At 34.4% G+C, this 21,831-nt stretch overlaps 1 protein-coding gene across 1 annotated transcript; it reads right to left on the bottom strand.

The window, feature by feature from the left end:
- Positions 1-10,591: 10,591 nt before the first annotated feature.
- On the bottom strand, positions 10,592-15,179 carry LOC145668660 (choline transporter-like protein 1). The gene has a single exon (XM_081736716.1). It carries the CDS (start codon positions 14,259-14,261, stop codon positions 11,850-11,852), a length of 2,412 nt encoding a protein of 803 aa, XP_081592842.1. The 5' UTR covers positions 14,262-15,179; the 3' UTR covers positions 10,592-11,849.
- Positions 15,180-21,831: the final 6,652 nt, after the last annotated feature.

Below are 21,831 nucleotides of genomic sequence, written 5' to 3'. Positions count from 1 at the left end.
CTTGTGACTGCGAACATTTCCAGCATTTGCAAGATAAACATGTTTCCGCTATTGACAAATGCTCCGTTTATCGCATCGAAACAGCATTATCTGTGCTAAGGAGAATACTGATTTTAGTTAGAATTTTAACGTAATATTATTCATGTGATGTGAGCGGACATGTTTTGTTTTCTGAAGGATACATGCATTAAGTGTCATATATCTCATTTTCTCAAATGCAAGCGGCAAGCATCAGTGCCGGCATTGCATTTATGGTTCATGTGGTGACTTGACAAGATGAGACGTTCTCACATTGCATAATTGCCTCGCAACCCAGAGCTCGTCACAACAGATATTACGTTGTGTGACGTCATTAAACAAAAAGTGTGACAACAATTATATTCATCCCGCGATATTATAAATGCTGCTGTTTCTACCACCTTCGAATAAATTATACCGGAAACGCTCCGCAGAGGAAGAAAAAAGTACTGTCGGATTTGTCTCTCTGCAGAAATCGTGGCGCAACCCATACGCATGCACTGAAAACACAGCAATCGTCCTTTCGTGCCAATAGCACACAAGCAGTAGTGAAATTTTTCGCTTCCCTTTATATCATGTCCTATCATTTATACTGGCTTACTGTAAGCACTGATTAGCTCATCAATTAAAAAAAAAAAAAAAATCACACTAAGAATGTGATTGTTCTTTTTTATATGACTTTGATCTTAACGCATACGCATGTTGTAAACTTGCCGTGTGCATCTTTTACATACAACAATTGCAAGTATACAATAGATTTTCATTCTCATATGCAAAATATCCTGTGCATGCTCATATATTCAAGGGTTCAAAAGAAACGGATAACAATAGGGAAAAATCCCATAATTTACAAGAGTCGTGTAAGTATAAGAGGTAAACAATCATTACAAATTTCATGCTTGTATGTCTAGGGGTTCCAAATAAACATATAACAATGAAAAATCTTTTATCACATTCGCATCTATTTTGTAAATCCTCATTTTGCACTTTCTAGGGCAGGCATCACCAGATTTGAGATGTGTGAGGAGTTAAGCATTGCTTCGAGCAAGAGCAATGATCACATATAAAACAGTTTGATCACGCACCAAGGAGTCGCTAACTATTGAAAGAGAAATACGTTAAATCACAAAGTATGTCTGTACAACACACGGAAAGACGTGTTTACGCTTTTACTTTATAATGTTAAGATTTACAATTATATTTGCTTAATGGAGTTACTTGTAAAACTTTTTGGCTGTAAATGTATTATATGAAACTCACAAGTGGAAAATGAAATTAAGTGCAATCATGTTTTTCTACAAAGGGTAATAATGGAAAAGAAACTTTTAAAGAATGCTTTAGTTCAACATTTTTAATTATTATATATACACATGATATCTCGTATTTTGTCTTTTGAACGAAAGGGTACACGATAAGTCTTAATATTATGTAGCAGCCACACTTGTAAGGTAATACGGAAAAAAAAAGTTTCGACTAATTATTATTATCCCTCGCCTCTGGTGCTAGGAATCCTGGCTTCAATTCCGGGTGGGAGATCCTTGATAACTTTGAATTCATTATGGTGGTTCGGATTCCACCAAACTATAGAGCTAAGTTTCGTATAACCTCGGTACTGAATATACAAAACAACACCGACAACGTTTGAGAGGTGATTCCTGACACCAAGATAAGACAAAAAGTATAGATCAACCTGAGTGCACAAATGCTTACTTGCGAAGTATAGGCTGCCGAAAACATGTAAAAATGAACTTGAAAGGTCCATAGCTCCAAAACTATGGGATCTACCGTAGTCGGGTCAAGACACCACCTAGGAACTAATATGCGCCCTATCCAAAAATACATGTTTCAGAATTCTAAGGTACTCACGCAACAATTTTTATAGGGAGAGTTTGGCTACGGGTATATAATTTGAAGTACTCACCAACTACCTCTATGAAAGTTGTTGCGGAGTACCGCAGGATTCTGAAACTTGGATAGGGTACATACTATTTCCTAACTGAAGTCTTGACTCGACTACGATAGGTCCCATAGGTTTGGAGCTATGAACCTTTAAAGTTCATTTCTTCGTGTTTTCGGAAGCCTATAACCCCGGAAGGACGCATTTGTGCACCCGGATTGGTCTATACTTTTTATCTTATCTTGATGTCAGAAATCATCTGCCAAACGTGTTCGGTGTTGTTTTGAAACACTGTATTCATGTATGTCATTGCGGATTGTATTCGACTTCCTAGGAGGAAATGTTTTAGGAAATTGCTATTGCAACTATCCCGCTTTATCATGAGAAATTATCTGGAAGCTCCGCTAGTGTTGTGCAAATGTTTCCTTGGTTGACCATTTAATACTTTTCCTTTGGCATGTAAAAAAAATAAAGTGTGGGCCCATATGGGACAGACGTAATGGACCCACGACCTGTGTGAAGGTAAAGACCCACACATTTTATTAATTTTGGTACAGTGGAGGTGATATAGTCAAAGCCATGTCTTTACTTACCTGAGTTGCCGTAGGTTCTAAATTCACAAAGGCTGGGTAAATCTCAGAGCCGCATTTTGACGAGGGTAGGGGTGAAAAATACTTTTCGTCCCCACCGGGGATCGAACCCAGGGCACTTATCGACTAGGCTACAGCGGATCTTCACCTAACATGAGGCCACTTAAAGACAGAAAAGAAAGAATATCTGCTTATATTTGAATTTAACACCTAATTTAGCAACTTGAAGATTTAACGTTGGATATTTCTATAGTTTTCAATAGGTATCTTATCAGTTATTTGTGTGAGTGTATTGATACAAAAGTAATTTTTCAGAATTTAAAGAACTATTTTTTAAAATAATAGTTACTATTTGGAATAATAATAATGATAATAATTGTTAGTTACATTTGTTAACATCCGTTTCATTTATTTATTTCTGCAGTAGCTTGGACTCTCTCCTCTCCTTCAAACGTATCAGACTCATTTGCATGATAATTGATGTCGCTTGAGGTTAAACTTCGTTGAACAACCTCTTAAAGCTTTTAGACATATTAACCCTTTCACTGTGAAAGGCGACGGAAAGAAAATTTCCCTAACCTGCGAATGTCGATTATAGTCGACGTGTTAAAATTTGTCTGTATCTTGGTTTTGTTTTAGTTAACTATAGTCGCCAAAGTTTTTCTGTGTGATTTCTATTGTTTATCGAAAACAACAGAACACAAAAAATTGAACGGTACAACTTCGGCGACTATTCTCGACAAAGCCAAGATACGGACAAACAAATTTTAACCTGTCGACTATAGTCGACATTCGCATGTTAAGGAAATTTTCTTTCTGTCGACAAAAGTCGACTTCCTCTGTGAAAGGGTTAAACATCTAATACTATTTCTGTCTTCTACGAAAAAATACAAATCCTCCCAAGAGAGGTTGAATGAACTCGAAATTGGTGACTTGATTTTTACATTAGCAGTTCGCTCCACTCAGACTAATCAATATGGTGTATCAAGTGTCGAAGTGGAAATACTGACGTTACTTTGCACGTTCGCTCATTACAACTTCTGGCTGCTTCCGTGAGCAAAACTACTCACCAGGTTTTCATGGACGAGCAGAAATCTGAAGAAGCATTGTCTAAGGTTTAAGCACTTATACAAAATTTGAGAGAGAGGTTATCATCCTGCGTGATTGATTTAGAGTTTAGCGTCCCGTTCAACACCGAGGTTATATGAGACATCGACTCACAGCTTAACGTGGTATCCAAACCACTTGGATTCCCACTGGGAATCGAATTCGGGTGTCCAGCGCCCAAGGCGCGTATACTCACCATATAGCCAAAAGAGTTCATGGAAGATATGTTGACTAAGTGTGTTTATTCTTTTATGTATACAGAAAATTTGTGTGTGAACAATTATGCCTGGTTAGGAAACTGGGGGACTATTTGTTTCTAAAATAACATAAAAATGTAGACAATCTTACTTTGCCGGGCAATTGGTCTATGAATCGATTCAAACAACTACCTAGATGCATGTTTTTTTTTTCTGTAATTTTTATTTTTATTCTCAAATTTATATACAATCTTTTAAACAAATAATTTTATTCAGTTCATTTCTTTTTTATAAATAAACTAGCAGGGTACGTTTCATTTTGAACATAAAGGGCACCAAAACTGTCACCAATTAATTTAGGGACACCAAAAAGTATGTATTCGACATTAATATCGCTAATTTTCAATTATTTTTACGTGTCACCATCCCCCCTTAGGAGTACTAATGGGGACTGAATTTGGATTTAAACTGCATCGGAAGTGTCACTTGTTGATCTCACAGATCCCGAAAGTATGGATTTGACACTAACATCAGTCATTTTCGATCATTTTTATATAACTCCCCTTCCCCCAAGTTGCACCTTCAAAGTGAAATGATTAAAAAAAAAAATCTCAGGCAAGAAATCTATGTTGAAAATTTGATTGAGATCGGTTGAGTGGTTAAAAGTTTTTAAGTTACAAAACATAGTCACTTTCATTTGTATACATATAGATAAATATTCCTATTGTTTTCGAAAATTGGAAACTATAGTCTATATAAATTGAATCATACATAAGGGATTCGAAGACACACTAGACACCAGGATGACTGGTGTCGAACCGTGCGTGTATTACAATTCAATAATACTCCTTTTAGTGGCTATCGGATCATTGCATTTACTGATAGCAGTAAGTGGAGTTAGTTGTTAGTGATCATAACCACCACTTGAAAATGCTCTCGTGATCCCACTCATATCGATATTTCTGAGAATATTATCTGAACCTTTGATTTGAATCATTATCACTCATGTCTTCTAAGGGCTTTTGCATGTGAAACAGAAGAAATTCTTTCTCGTAAAATAATATTTTCCATGACGGAACGATCCACGATTTACAGATCAAAATAAATAGGTTTTTAATTCGTCGGATATTCATCTTATACTAAATTTTTGATTTGAATATTTCTGAAGAAATCGAGTATATTCGCATTTTCGCACTTATTTAGGACAAGAATTTGAAAAGGGGTAAACTGAAGTCCAAAGTCCAAATAAGATGCTCGAAAGCTTGTTTACAAACGAGATGTCCCTGCTCCTTCACGCGTGCAGCCACTTCGAATCTACGAGGAGAGATTCGGAGAACTCAATCGAGGAAGAGAACTTTGCATTGTCTACACTGGCGAACTTCAAATACACGAAGCATTCTGTATCTCTGGAAAAGAGGTCGATGTTAGTTCTTTAGATCCTGTTTCATCTGCATCTTTCGGCAGTATTTCCTCCTTGTTATCATCGTTGACCTAAAAGGATGGGTGAGATCTCCTTTGGGAAACGACACTACGTAGTTTGGAAGAATTAGGACTGGTTAATTAAGCAACCGTATGCGGTTAAAATATTATTACGGTTCTACCCTTTTCTAATGCGTACTTTGATTTAATGGCGAAAAACACTAAAATATATTCAGAATACAAGAATTTTCTAATAAAAAGTTCTACCATTAAAAATAGTTTTTAATTGCAATATCCCCCAAAATAAGCAAAATTGGTGAAAAAACAAAATCAAAAACCGTTACGTAACGAAGGGGGGAGGAGTTCGGCTTTGTGTTACGAAGTGTGACAAAGGGAGGGAGGGGGTAAAAATTGGTCAAAAATAGCGTTACGTAATATGTGGACGGTCCCTAACTTCGGTTATACGTCAGTCGTTATCGAAATTTCAATGGGTTCTCTCATCTTTTTCAGCGGTGTTTTTCTAGTCACATCTCATGACAACCGTTAAAAATTGAATGTCCAGAGAAGTAATAATGCAAGAGTTTATTTCCATAACTTGTTCAAGTTTGTTGCAAACCAAAACATTTTTTAAGACATTTGAATAACCACTGCAGAATGGAATATCTGCATATTCAATTTTTAACGACTGATGCCATGAAATGTAATTAGGAATTGCAGCCAATGCTTTAAAAAACGAGCATCCTTGCAAAATTTCGGCAGTTATTAAAAAGACTGACGTATACCAAGGTTAGTTCAAGTTAATATTGGTGAGCTACAGCGGCGGCCTGTGGGGAAGGCTGCAGGACTGCAGCCCTCCGAACGTAATTCCATATTTCCATATTCGAGACTTTATAATCAATCTTTATATTTATGCCTTTTTTACGCGCATTTTGTTTTTCAATTTTTCACCTCCTTGAAGCAAATTTGTTGTTCCACTTCACCACCTGGGACTGTCAGTACAATCTCGCCTGGTCTTTCTTACGATGCTGTGATTCCACTTCCTCCCCTTTTTAGCATGTCTTTACTGGTAACATGTGGACTGCTTTACATGCAGTCCTTTCGGGGGTTGACAGTTTGCGCAAGCGCACTCTTCTCATTTTGTGTTCGTCTGCTCTGATCAGCGATGAGTACGTCTATTCAGGCTTGCCAACTCTAGGGAAATATCCCCTGCCCAATCCTATACAAAGCTTTGGTTTCTGATTTTAGCTTCGAGTGGCATAATCCCCCTTTCTTTGATTAGCAACGCTAAGTATACTTATGTTGTTTGGGGTTTGGTTGTTTGCCGGCGGGGTGTTTCTAGTAGGCAACTGATTCATTCTGTTCAATATTCGATTATATTTAATTCTTTCAAAATGTGATTTAATTCTTTCAGTATTTGTGTGATGTCGTGCGAGTGATCTGGTGTTACTTGTGATTTTTATCTTCTGTATCAGTATTTTCAAAAGACAAGGGAAAAAATCTATGAAATATGAAACTATATAATTAGTTTTTTTGCAGCTCTTTTAGGGTGGTCTGTTTCTTTCTTATGAATGGCCTTCTTATTGGCCAAAGCTATTATGGCGCACCTGTGGTGAGTGGAGCTATAAATGGAGTCGAGGCCAAAGTGAGAGAGATGTATCCTAATGCTTATTTTGTGCACTGTTTTGCTCATCGATTAAATTTTGTAATGGAAAAAGCCACCAAACAAAACACTAAAGTCAGAATGTTCTTTTCTAATCTTTCTGCTATCCCGGATTTTTCTCGCTCTCATAACAGAACAGCAGTTTTAGATTCCTGTTTTGCAAAGCGGATACCCAGTGGTGGAGCAACCAGATGAAATTTTTAATCTAAGACTTAATGTGGTATATGGAAAGCAGGAAGAAATAAAAGAATGCTTCCAAATTTTGTCAGAATCCGAGACCTCAAGCACTACAACAATGAATGAAGCGTCTGCTTTGTAGTGCGAGAGATACACCCTAATGCTTATTGAATGAAGAATTTGTTTCTTGCTATTTTTTTTTTTTCACTTAGTCACGCCACATCTAAATATTCTATATAACCAACTTACATAGTCATCATGTAAATGCAGCGAAAGTTCAGTCATATTTATCTGCCTTCACCACTGAAATTAATAAAAGCAGGGAATCAATAGAACTAGTTGATACCGAAACGTAAAATCAAACCCAAAAGAGAATTGTTTCAAATATACAGTCAAGAGCACACGCAGCCAGTGACGTTATTTTAAACCAAGTAATCCTGCGCTTCCATTTTGCAGACCTCTTATCTATATCTTTACTTCTGCAGAACTAATTTTGATCAATTTAGTGCTTCCTTTCCCGAAAAAATCTTCAATAAAAGTACAGAGCTCTTTCCTGTTTTTGATAAAGATTAACTGAAGTTAGTGTAGTTTGTGCAAGAGAAGAGATCAGGAAACTTCTTGCTACTGTGAAATTCCTCTAGTATGTTATAAGCAACAGTCTTGCTTTCACTTTTTCTGAAGTGCTAAAACTTCCGAAAATATTCATAACACTGCCCCTAAATACAAGTGAACCTGAATGATGCTCTTCTACCCTTAAAAGAGTGAAAACTTTTCTAAGAAATACAATGGGAGAATAATGGTTAATGATACTTGCCATGTTATCAATAGAAAAGGAAATGGTTGCAAAGATCTCTAACTTCAGTGATAGAGTTATCGAAAAATTTACTACAAGGAATGACCATCGTATGGAATTAATTTCTAAATTAATTTTATGCAGCCCTCCTAAGCATAAGTAGCACGAGCCGCCACTGGTGAGCTATATGAAGAATTCAACCATTCTCTCAGTTAAAGAAACACAGATTCCATAAATGAAACGCGCACACACCAAAGAAAAAAAAACTTACATGCACACTTCAATTGTAAGGAGAAAAATTTGATCGTGTAAAATGTGTGTCTAACAAGCATATAGTTCTAGTATTGCAGTAGCTATGTTGTGGCGAGAAGAAAAAGGGTTTGAGTATACCGAGCTTATTGTCATTTTGGGGAAGCCAATAGCTCAAACAAAACGTGCTTATGTCCGATGTAAAAGTTCGCTCCTAACCATTTGACTTTATAATGAGAGTTCTATTTATAATCACATCAATTATTTAAGCTTTGTTTACTTTATTTTATTTTTCAAAGTAATAGTTCTGAAATTCTGTGTTTTAGCTTCAGTTGTCAGCCTTGATTACGAAAAGTTTTAGATTAAAACATATATATATATATATTAACATTTATGCAAGTTGAACTTGGAGAAGCTGCCTTGATAAATAACTAGGTAGTTTTCATTTTACGGGCATCATAATTAATGGAAGTACAGGGTGGCGCAGGAAAACGGAAAATTTTGAATCTAGAATTGTAGACTAAATATAAAATCCGTGCTAAGTGCCAAAATAAAAATATTGAGTTAACAGACCAGATATTCCTTCAGAACTGATGGGATATATAGACACAGTGGATTATTTGAACTACTTTCACAGTGAATACTAGATAGCCACTAATGTATTAGTGTTAGGCACATAGGCCACAGTTTTACATTAAGGTTGATTTAAAGGGACAAGTTTTGCCGATAGATGGCACTACAGTCTTCGTATCTCTCCCATGTATTTTTTATCTTTCACGAAAATTCACGATTTCTCTTGCAAATTTCAACCTACAGACTTCAAATTTTTAGAAAAGGAACTTCATAATCTATCGAAGGCAATAATCCGTGCCAATTTTTTATTTAGAATTTTCTTCATTGTTGAAATGGCTTGATTGTTGAAATGGATATCCAAATCTTTAACAATGAAGCTGTTCCAACAATGAAGACAATTCTAAATAAAAAAAATCGGCACGGATTGTTCCCTTTAATAGGTTATGAAGCTCCTTTTCTAAAAATTTGAAGTCTCTAGGTTGAAATTTGTAAAAGAAATAGTAAATTTTCGTAAAAGGTAAAAAATACATGGGAAAGATAGGAAGACTGTAGTGACATCTATCGGCAAAACTTGTTTCTTTACACTAACCTTAAACCGAACTTTTCCATTTTTGGCACTTAGCATGGATTTTATATTCAGTCTACAATTAGAAACACTGTCTGGCCGGCATTTGTTTGGGACCGATAAGACAACATTAAGAAGAGTTTGCCATTTAGTAATAATAAGCGGTGAAGTTGTGCGGAACACATGTTCGCTGTGACACAATTTGATAAGAACGGTGATATTCTGACTACAAAATACTTGATTTTTGTTTGTTTGTTTGTTCACTGACTTTCCTACACTTAATCAATATTGACTACAATTATGTCTCTACCATAATTCTAAAATTATATACCTCCCAACATTTTCTTCGCTTATTACTGAACTTTTATTGCTATTTTTATCTACTTTGATTTCTATTCTTCCATAAAAAATTCTCCTAAAAGTCCCCCCACTCTTTTTAAATATATTAATTATATTTAACTTTAGTTGAATTTCCATTAGTTAATCCGTCTGATTTTACAGATGATACTTGAATTTTTGACACACACACATACACACAGTCATACTCGAATTAAAGTAAAACATATCCAACATAATCTTTATCTTAATGTATTTTTTAAAATACCATATACAATAATCATACGTGAAATTTTAACAATAGTTTAATTTAAAAAATACTAGTCTTTATTCTATGTAATACAATAACAAATAATTATCTCTCTTTTGTACAATACAAGTATAAAATATCACAATAGAAATGTCAAAATAGAATATAAAAAATGCGTTCCGTATATATATAAAACATCCTTTATACATTACAAAAAAACTAAGAAAAGCTCTTTTCTTAAGTATAAATGCTTACAACTCTAGAACAACAATAATAAAAGCTATTTGTACTATTTATGTAACGTTGATAAATGATACAAATGCCAAAAGCGTTTTGTCAAATTTTGGAGGACAAACTCTTACTTTTCGCTAAAATATTTCTTATTGACGCTTTCATATAAAACATTTAAATGACGTTTAATTTTTCTCAATAATCATATGTAAGTACGAAATGAACAGGATGTCGAATTTACCTGTAGAGAATTAAGTGTTAAAATAAATAGAATGCTTTCTCTATTTCTCTAAACATGTGTCCTATCTCCGATAAGGTTTCCAAATATCCGTTTTCTCCAAGAACAGGCTTATTTAACATTTCCGAATCTTCTCGTGTTTCCTCAATTCTCCAAATTTATCATGTAACTTATTCCAGGTATATATAGCTTTACTTTATTATTATTATTATTATTATTATTATTATTATTATTATTATTATTATTATTATTATTATTATTATTATTATTATTATTATTATTACTTGAAGTTAAGTATGCTTATGGTTTTTGTGTGTGTGAAGTTAGATGCATAGTTTCATTATAATATACATCTAGATTAGTGTTCAGAGATAACTTGGATTAGATAGGTAAATTATCAATTTTCAAAAAAGTGGGGGTAAGTAATCACATTATCTTGTCAATATTGAGCTGCTAATAGTACACACTGAAGAACCTCCAATTCTAGGAGAGAAAGAACTAGTAATCTTCAGACTATGAAGCATATAATGTTGTGCCGTGCTTTCCATGTAAGAATGCGCGAGCAAATAGAGACAACCAAACACTCAACAGCGAAAAAAAAAAAAAAATAATAGTGATGTGAAAGTATAGATTCTGCTATTATAATTTTATTTACTTATTTTATGTCTTAAACCAGGAATCCAACTACCACTGGTAATTACACTTTTTTTTTTTTTTTTTAAAGTGGAAATTAAAATTTTTGAAGTTGCATTCTTCCCAATAAATTACTTACAGATTGTCAACACCATAAATAATTTGCTTTTATATACATCCCAGACACTGAAAATAATAATAATAATAATAAATTCAATTAAATACTCGTTAAGTTGAAGCCGTTACTGCTTTCAAAACATTGTTCACATTTTGCGTTATACCTGTCTCTTACAATTCCTAATGAAATGAGTTTAGTTGAATTCTCTTGAGGATTTGTCTCTCCTACTTCCAAACACTGATAAACAAAATCTTCAGAAGTTGTTTTGAAGAACTCTACAGAAACAGCCATCTTGTGATATGAAGAAGCATAACACTAACTAAAAATAGTTTGGTCACTTGTCAGTCAATCGTATCCTTTCTCACCACATGGTTATAAAGAAAACGCCGTTACGATAACAAAGACAGGTATTCTGTGTTTTAAGTTCATATACTTTCTAGTTTTCTGCTTATGTTGGTCATATTGTACCCACTATTCGCGGACAAAGAACCTCATTTATGCCCAGCAAGCAAACAACTCAATGTAATGAACTTACGACATCATGGACTTCGTAATATTTTGCCGCAGTTTGCAAGAAAACTACAAAGTATTCTAGTAGCCATTACACTTTTTAACAACCGTTATATGCATTGAAAAAGTGCCAGCAGCGAACAGATTGAGTGCCACATCTCTTTGTTGGCACAAACCCTACCCTAATATGCAATTGTACAGGTAGGATTAAATCTGAACTATTGATTCACTAAGCAAAGCAGAATTAAAGTCTAACAACGGCAATAATTTGCCTATTTTGTTGGTTTTCTATTTTTCTCTCCAAGATGTTCTTCGCTGGATTTCTGGCTCACTTCTCCCGTTATTTTGTAAGCTTTCCTCAGATTGCACAGTTTCTTGCTCGTTTTTTGTATCGTCCTTGCTGGACTTCTGGCTCAATTCTATCTCTTTTCCTAAGTTTTCCTCAAATCGCACAGTTCTTCGCCTTCTTCCTGAATAGTCCTTGCTGGACTTCTGACTCACTTCTTCCGTCTCGTTTTGTCGAAAGTTTTCCTCAGATTGCACAGTATCTTGCTCTCTTCTTGGATAGTTCTTGCTGGACTTCTGGCTTGCTTCTCCTGTCTCGTTTCGTCGTAAATTTTCCTCAGATTGCACAGTTTCTTGCGCTCTTCCTGCATAGTTCTTGCTGGACTTCTGGCTTGCTTCTCCCGTCTCGTTCCGTAAGTTTTCCTCAGACTGCACAAATTCTTGTACCCTTCCTGGATGAACTTGTTCTTCTGTATGCCATTGTTCTTTTTCGACATGTTTTTGCATTTCTTTCTCAAGTTTTTGGTCCAGTTTCATTAGCTCTTGATTTCTTTTTGAATATATTTTACCTCTTTCTCCTTCCATGTCATAGTCTTCATCTTCTGTATTTTTACGTGCTATTTTCACGTCATCGTCTGTTTCCGTATCTTCCTGAACCACCTCTATATCAGCTTCTGCTAGTATAAGCAACATTAGATTGCGACTCATAAAATACGGTTTGGATACCCCATCATTAATCCTACAATCCTCACAACAACATATAAATAGTGTATCAAGTAATACATCATATAAATTCATTAAACAATAAGAAATTGTATAAGCTACTAAAATACCTAAGAGGAGGATTGCCCATTTATAGTTAATTTTCTCTATATCTTTAAGCAATTCAAGTCCACATCCTAAGGTACCGCCAACAACAATGAAAATTCCAAGCCAAAGCATAAATGTACTTACGTAACTAAGCGTTATTATCTTTATAATGTTATCCGCTGTATTATCGAAAACCTTCCTTCCAGCAGTGCAAAAGTTATGTCCATATAGTGCTATTTCTACATAAGCGTTTCGTGTCAAATAATTGAAACACCGAAATAAGCATCTAGTGTAATAAGCAAAGTGGCGAGTGAGTGCAGTACTGTTAGCTCTCTCGGATTTTCTTCTCATTTGCTCTTCCACATATCTTGTGGTATTTCGAATGAAATGAGTTATGGGAAGCACGAATGACCCAAATGTCACTGATCCCAAATGGAATTTGACCAAATTATGAAATCCCGTACAAATTGGTCGTTTGAGTTTTTTCTTGTCTCTTGTGAAATACCACTTGCTAACTGCACCGGCAATCACCATATGTTGACAGTTAGTGCAGAACACCGAGAAAAACAAGAAAATAAATATGTTGTACCAGTAACTAAATCTTATTGTATTATCCCTTGCAAGTACTACAATTTGGGTTTCATTACTGACTGCTATATTTGTAAAGGTGCCTGCACTCTGTATCCACAGAAGACAATACATGTGGACAGTTAGAAAGAAAAGAATGGAGAGGAATGTTAGAAGAGGTAATAACACAAGACAGGGCATGTTTTTGATAGTTTTACCAGCTTCTTTATATAGCTCAATCGTCAATTTGATCTTTTTTCGCAAGTAAATGAGCATTAAATGTAATATAACCGTAATTATGGACATAAAAATAGACAATCCCAATCTTCCAACTGATTTCTTTTTTAGATACAACCACCAAACGAATGACATCAAACCAAGGACGAACGAAGTTGAAACTATTAGAACTATCCACACATAAGCTTGTGCACCAAATCTGAACGTCAACAATATTATTGTAAATAAACACATAGCAACACCGAACATAATAGCTATATCTTGCCAATGGTTAAGACAGTCAGAAGCAAAATTCTCCGTAAATCCTAAGGTCTCTGAGTCACTTTCGTTATATGCTGGTTCTGTAATACACCAAAAATGTATTTGGTCTGTATACGGGCGACACGAATTCAAGCAAACACCATGTGTATCCATCCAAAGCCCTTCTAAAACGTCATATTGATCGTGTATATGTACAAATTCTTTCTCTGTATAATCAGCTCTAAAGCATCCTGGTATATTATTGTGTGTGTTATTTTTGCCGCATATATTACCACATTGATCATATCCATGCAGAATTCTGTTTATATCACCATTGTGAATACAGTATGAAACTAGAGCTAACCAAATAAGGTTCATAGCAATAGCAACGAAAAGGCAAATTTTATCAGTGCATGCTCGTTCAGTGACAGGAATTTGACTTTGCGTTTCAGATTCTTTTTGTGAATCCGACTTAACGGTATCGAAACTATCGTCTAGAACTTCAATATAACCACCTCCACTGAGTTTTTTCAATGATACATGCACATGTTCTAGATCCATTTTAATGTCTATAATGCTGTATACAAACTACATTTTTCTAACGTGATTTACAATAAAACGACACCTCAAAAATATTACTACTGTGCACTTCAGTCTTATTGTATTTTGCTTTGCGATAAATTCAATGCAATAAAAATGTCAAACGGAAATCTTTTTCTTCACCTTTTATATGTCTTCTTTTTCTTCACCTATTATTTAGGTGCCAATTTTTAAAGGGTACTGAAAGATATATCTTTATTCACCAAAGTCCCAGTATTGCAAATGAACTATTTTGTTGTGAATTTTTAATTATTCTTCTCCATTCTGATGAAAATGATTTTATACCGATACCATACTGATATGAGAAATATTCAACCCAGTGCCGGATCCAGAATTCTACAAGAGGCAAGTCATTTTGACAATAGCAAAGAAACCGGCTTTGCAAATCTCCCCGCCCCCACAGAATCAACCTTTGGATTTCGTATCCCCAGTAATTTTTCACTTTAATGACATTCTTTAAATTCTGATGTAAGTAATGGCGTAAGCTAGGGGCAGAGTTTCGGGGTTTAACCCCCCTCGAGTAAGATATGGAAAAATAAATATTTATTATATTGAGATACCTATACAAAAATCTCACTCAGCCTGAAAAGATATGAGACTGAGTGCTTGAACCGCCCTTGATTGAATTCTGCGTGCGCCACTGTATCTAAAGTACAAATATTACCGGAAAAATAATAGTAAGTTTGCCATTGCATAATCATATATCCAGTATATGTCCTACATACAGAATTATTTAACTTAACATAGCACAAGAGAATTCAAGTTACTCAAGAAGTGGAAATACAGCTTAGCATAGACTTCGAAGCATGTGAGCTCCCGCCGGGATTCGAACCCGAATCTCCCACGGCGGAGATGCGTACGCTAAGCATATAGCCATGAGGGAGCTAACACCAAGACGTAGACCTACCCAATTTGCTGAACTCCCCGTGAGTTTTCTCCAACCTAACCCTACTATACATGGCTTGACATACGATTATTCTTTACTTTGGTATTCTATAACTATTAATATTTATTTGAATTATTTGTGTAATACACATACTTACATATTTGTCTGTCGTTTCGCATGTTTGCCTTCACAGTAATGTATTAAAGGTGGAAGGAACCTTTCTGTCGCGGAAATCAATTTACACAATAATTTAAGATATTCATTCGTTCCCTAAATGCTTGGAAAAAAAAAAGTTAACATAAATCACATTATATTAAATTCCAAATTGTAAAATGCATTATTGATGTATTTTATTTTTCCTTCATTATAATTTGTATGTGATCGTCGCTAATAATGCACTGAACGTGACTGAAGAATTGTTTCGTCCTTGAAACAAAATGAGTCAGTCTTTTCCCGTGACAGGCAGGTTCCTCTCACCTTAATCAGATTTCACTTCTTCTCCCTACGACTGCAAAGACGTAGGTATAACACGTTTTCCTTTAGTCATGTTAAAAATGTTATTACATTGTATGTAAAAGCAACCGTTTAAATGGCTGCTCTGTAAGGCAAACTAACGCGAGAGTCATGACAGTGGGTAAGATCAAGCATCGTGATTTACCGTTTTTTTTTTTTTTTTTCATGGACATCAATCATGGTTGCAGACTCTATACTAAAATAACAAAAATTTTTGTTTGGTTGTTTCTTATCTGTTCATTATACAGGAATAAATGTCAATTTTTTTTTATTAATTAGTATCATTGTATTCATTGGGAAGGCACATGACTGTAACTAATTTACAGAACCGCTCCTGGTTTGAACGGAAATCAGGATAAAATAAATGAAACCGGATGATACTATATGTTTTCTTCGCGATATGGGATGCAGTATTCTCTGGAGAATATATTATTCTCACACTAAAAGCTAGTAAACCATGATTACCACATATTAACGAGTAATGGAATTAGAGGTAAATGCGATTATTGATTATTAACAGTATTCTAGATTTTAGAAGTTTCATAAATAATGTTTCTTGTAGTACATTAGGTAAAGGCTTTAATAATTTTATTTTAACATTGTGACAAACATTTTGATACTGTCATTTCTTAAAAATATCACTTCCATTGAAAAACATGACGAACGAAATTACCGTTTTCATATGAACTCTTTCATTTTCTCAGTACTCTTTGTTACATCCACGGATGCCTGTTAACAGGAAACTACAAATAAAAACGAATTAAATACATATAAAAACTTCAATGGGCATTGGTATCTGGTTAAGTTACATTCTGTCAAAGAAATTTTGACCTTTATTTAGAAGCTACATGTAACTTAGCTACTTCATTGTATTAAGTACAGCGAAATTCGAAGGCTCTAACGCGAATGACTATGTTGGTTGCTTGGTTTAGCATCAATTTTATTTTTTTCTGACATATAAACTCTTGGAGACTACAGTGCAGTAGATGTGTCTGACATAATATACTAAGCAAATACAATACATAACTCAGATCTAAAGTGCAGCATATTGTTCCAATTTCCTGGGATTGGTAGACATTCAAAATTTCTTTTTAAAAAATCTTCAGAAAAATCAGAAAGAATAGAAAATAAAAATTTCCAACCTACTTCTTTATATTCTCAAGGAAGATATATCACTTCGTAAATCTTGCAATGAGCAAAACATCAATTGTATATGAAACTGTCTCACTCAAAGTACTCTTAATATAAATATGACGGGAAGCTATATATTGCACTGCTTGAAATTTCGATTTTTATTGCAAAGAAAATTGCAGAGGAGTCTTTAAGGATTGAGTGTTTTAATTAAAGGCATTCCATAAAAAATAAATAAATAAAAAATCCACATAAATAATATTGCATTATCAAACACATTGCACTGCGTTTTCTAATTCCTGTTGAACAAATGCCAAGATCGTACTACATGAAAGGTACTGCCCGATAATTATCACATCCTATTTTCATTAAAAAAAAAAAAAAAAAAAAAAAAAAAAAAAAAAAAAAAAGTGTACATCATACGTGGTGGTTCAAGATAATATAACTGTCATCGATAGTCTATAATACTACTATTATTAGTTCAGTTTCTGAGAAATCCGAAATTGCAAACCACCGCCCTCTTGTTGATGCATTACATCTCACAACAAAGGAACTTACTGTTAAGTGAGCAGGTTATGTGGTTTTCTCGAGATAGGAGCATTGTATCGAAAGTTTCATGCTTGCATGAACGCATGCCTCTTTCCCAAACCGAAACAGACACCAAATGCTTTTTTGATTCCCGGCATCCATACGTTTTACCGGCAATTCACGCCATCACTACAAGAAATTCATCTGGCTAAACAACACATGTTTGTAGTATAATGATCGTCTTAAAAGGGAGAAAAAAAAAAGTTGTATCCGCTGGAGATATAAGAGTCGGTCGAGAGGAGGCTGATTAGATTAAGGCCCATCAGAGGGACTTCACTCTAAATGGAACAGTTTTTCGGTTATTAGTCTCATACTTTTCACCTTCTAAATCAGAGAATCATAGAATAATACTAAAAATTCCGTACGAATTTTCTTTAGAAAGTACTAAATCAGTGCCGGCTCTTAAATAAATCACATCGTTATGAAAGTGTAATTTTTATCAATATGATTTTCTTTAAGAGACGCCATGTACTAAATAGTACTCAGACTAACCAGTGTTTTTAAGATTACCTTTATTCTTGTCCAGTTCGTTAAGCCTAGGGTTAAATTTAAAAAGACTTATGCTTTCAGAATATGAAATATACTGATAATAAAAATTATTCCACTATCTTCTAAGTACACGAAATAATTACGCAGAGAAATTTTAGTATTTTTGACTTTCGCAATATTTTGAAAAACGTAAAGTGTATGAGGAAAGAGGGAGCATGATTGATGAGCATCTTAACATGGTCGTTCATAAACATCATGCACTATTACCATACAAAGTTTGCTAAATGCAGTTCATGCTATTTCAGACTATGCCACACTTTATTCTCTGCCACAATTTCTCAACATGATCGACCATGATCATTATTATCGCGTAAAGCTACTTGAAGTAGCTTGAACGATCTTGGGGAATTTTCAACCAATGTGTTCAACTTACCAAAATATGTTTGGCTAGTTCCACTATTTGTTAAGGGCATCACAACCATTTCGCTGAAATATCATATACCACCATGACCACTATTAACATGGGAAATTTTATCACTCTATCTCGTCATTTCCAATTGACAGATGCATGATGTCGGAAGTACTATTAAATCAAATTGTAAATTACTGCAATGCGCAAACTACTATTAAATAGCACTTCTATATAGTAGGTGAACATCTAAGTAATAGTGTTCATCTAACATCCCAAATAAGTTATATATATTAGCTAATAACTACAAATATATGTGTTATTATAATTTTTTGTTGTTGTTTTTCTTCAAAAATGTTATCTTTCATAAGTTGTTAAAAGAAGTTCTGTATTTGTTCTAAGTACTGTATCTATTTCAAGTATTGCGCTTACCTCTGGTGCGAGAAATTCCCTGTTCGATCCCTGCAATGTTAGTTGATGGGGATAACCATTCTCTCCGTGGGTTTTATCGGGATTTTCCCGTTTCCTCTCACACTCTCATTCCACTGATTCTTTTATAATCCTTCACTTTCATTTGCCATAACCGTGGGACGTGAAAGTTAAAATATCAGTTTTTAAAGCATTGACAAGTTCGTACTATTCTGTATAAATGTATATGTAGTAAGATCTATAGAATAATTAACAGATCAAATCAAATCATTGTAGGGTTCGAGCAGCGACCGAAAAAGACAAGTCGAGCACAGAAGGGAAAGAACAAGACAGGAGAATGCATTAGAGATTCGCTTTTGATGTTTTTGCTTGTTACCAATGGTGGCATTCAAATCATTTAACAACCGGTTCTATGATTAATATGTTAAGTTGATTTAGTATTACACTCGCTATTCGTAAGTGATGTGCCAGAACTAACACAGGTTTGTCAGTCTTGTCACAGCATTTTTTTTTTTTGGTCCAGTTATATAATTTCCCCGATTAAATGCAAAATCTCCCATCAACTAAAATATGCACTTCTTCTGGACATTGAAAAATATCAGTGAAGTCTGTGTGAGTGCCAAAACTCGAAAACATCAGGGTTCCACTTGATTAGATTTATTGATCATCTGTGGACCATATTTTTAAAATTTATATCAGACTCCAGGTCCCAACGAGTCTTGGACTCCCTTTAAGGGGCAATACAGTTACATATTACATGTACGTTTGTTCAAAATTATATAGAACTCGTCAGTACATAAAATAGATAAGTACTTAGAACAAATACAATGCTCTTGTTTTTAACAACTTACGTAACTATATATAGACTAAACCAATTCTACAATCTATATAATATATATATATATATGGATTTAATTACTATTTTAATTACTGTATATGTGTATATATTGTATTTACCATCTGATACATACAATAGGCATTTAATTATTTTTCGAAGTTTCACAATGAGCTGCTAAGATATTCATCTACTGTATACCGTAAAATGTGTCATTTAATAGCAGTTTGCGCACTGAATTGACAAAGAAACTCATTTCAAGAGTATTTTTTATGTATCCAAGAGGTTATTATACAGTTTTACATCTGTATAGATATGTGATTTTAAATATGCAGATGTTTTATGATACATATTAGATAAAGTTATCTTTTCCATGGGTAAGATAGCTGTGGTATCATAATCTTTTTTAATATTATCCAAATGATCCCAAATAATTTTCAGAAATTCAAATATGTACAAAGAAGGAACTGTCACCGTCTTCAATGATTCAAATAGTTTCTTACAGCTGGTGCGTTTAGGTGATTTTGTATGATTTTTATGACACATTTAGGTGTTGGGAAGATGGGTTGTTGCATTTCACACATTTGTATTCTTAAAAGATTTTTGTCGAAGCAAAATATATCTACTTTATATGTATTATTGTTGTTATTTCAGAGTTCTGCTAGCTTTAGATATTATATTTTATACTATTAATTAAAAGCAGCAAATTTTAAATGGCAAGTAAAGATGATCGTCTGCACGTTTCATAAAAACATGAAAACATCTGAAATTGCTAAGGAGGAAGTGAGATATCCGGTGAACAACGAGTTCATACTGTCCAGAATGCCCACAAAATATAGTTTTGGGGTTAAAATTATGCAATGTATCTATACATTAGAAAATGCAAACACTATTAATTTTGCACAATACATTTCTGGTAGTAACATTGATTCCTAACACGTGTGCATATGTTTGAATGAACACATAGTCACTTGATAGTAGCATTCTTGTATTTACCTCTTGCATTAACTTAAAAAACACCGTTTTTGAATTCAAGTTTACGTGATCTAGTAAATCTCGTAGTGTAATGCCTATAATTGTAGACTGAAAATAAAATCCGTGCTAACTACAAAAATGGAAAAGTTCTTCTGAATGCCAAGATGTAGCTTATGTGCCTAACACTGCTTAGTGAACAACGGGCTATGCAGTATTCACTGTGGAAGTAGTTCAAATAATCGCCAGAAGAATGCGTATGTGCACATGTCCCACTAGTTCTGAAGCAAAATCTGGGCTTTTTACTCAATATTTTCATTTTGGCACTTAGCACGGATTTTATAGTCAGTCTACACTTTTCAGACCACCTTCATCTGAACTGATGTCTGCAACCGCATCTGAAGTTATAAGCACTCTACCTAATTTACTGAATCACTTACATGTAACATGAATTTGAATTATGCCTTTCCAGTGATCTTTATGTAACAATGTTTGGAACCTACGCAGCTTTTGAGGGAACAAATTTAGAAAATAAAATAAAATGGGAAACCTGCATGAACCAGCGCCACGTGCAGGTACATACGAGAGAGAGGAGAAAATCAATTCACAAATTTGATCTTCTGGTCCTTTTACGCTAGTATGGCCAGAATATCAGGTTTCATGGCTCCACTTTCGGAATTGTTAACACTGCTGCATATATTCGGAAAGCAATTCCAGCAATCTCCAGTCGGGTTTGTCTAAGTTCAATTTAGGGCTCTTGATTTGAATTAAACATGATCCCATAACTAATCTTTCTATATTAAATATCATTGGATTTCAATATTATTTTGTTTCATTAATACCACGTGAAACATACTTTTAATGTTGTGACAACCAAGAGTTCTTCCTTATGTTCCTTTGCTAATGAACTTTGAAAGTAATAAGGCTTCCAATATTGCTATATTAGACGGTTATCAATTGATCTGCCAAGCCTTTGGTTTTCTTTCTAACTATATTCGGACAAAAGAACAATTGGAATTCGCACATGCCTCCTGCAGACATTTCTAATAATAGTCAGCATCCACGTTTTAATTACCATAACTAATCAACATTTCCTCTTGTTTCATCACCATATAGTAAATAGCACTTTCGCTTAATAACTTATCAATTGAATATATTCTTATTTACAAACAAATCCGAGTTACCACACAATTTCCCAAACGACCTAACCATAACATAGTTACATACACTAACGGCAGATTGTTTAATCTGTAATTATGCTGAAAGGGGGGGGGGGTAC

Source organism: Thermobia domestica, chromosome 13 (assembly GCF_964235325.1).
Source record: "Thermobia domestica chromosome 13, izTheDome1.hap1.1, whole genome shotgun sequence".
Lineage (NCBI taxonomy): Eukaryota > Metazoa > Arthropoda > Insecta > Zygentoma > Lepismatidae > Thermobia > Thermobia domestica.
Note: the sequence above shows the minus strand (reverse complement) of the source record. Positions and strands in the feature narration are given on the sequence as shown.

Excerpts from the sequence above, each read along its gene's own strand:
- LOC145668660 (XM_081736716.1), bottom strand. The coding sequence starts at position 14,261 with ATGGATCTAGAACATGTGCATGTATCATTGAAAAAACTCAGTGGAGGT.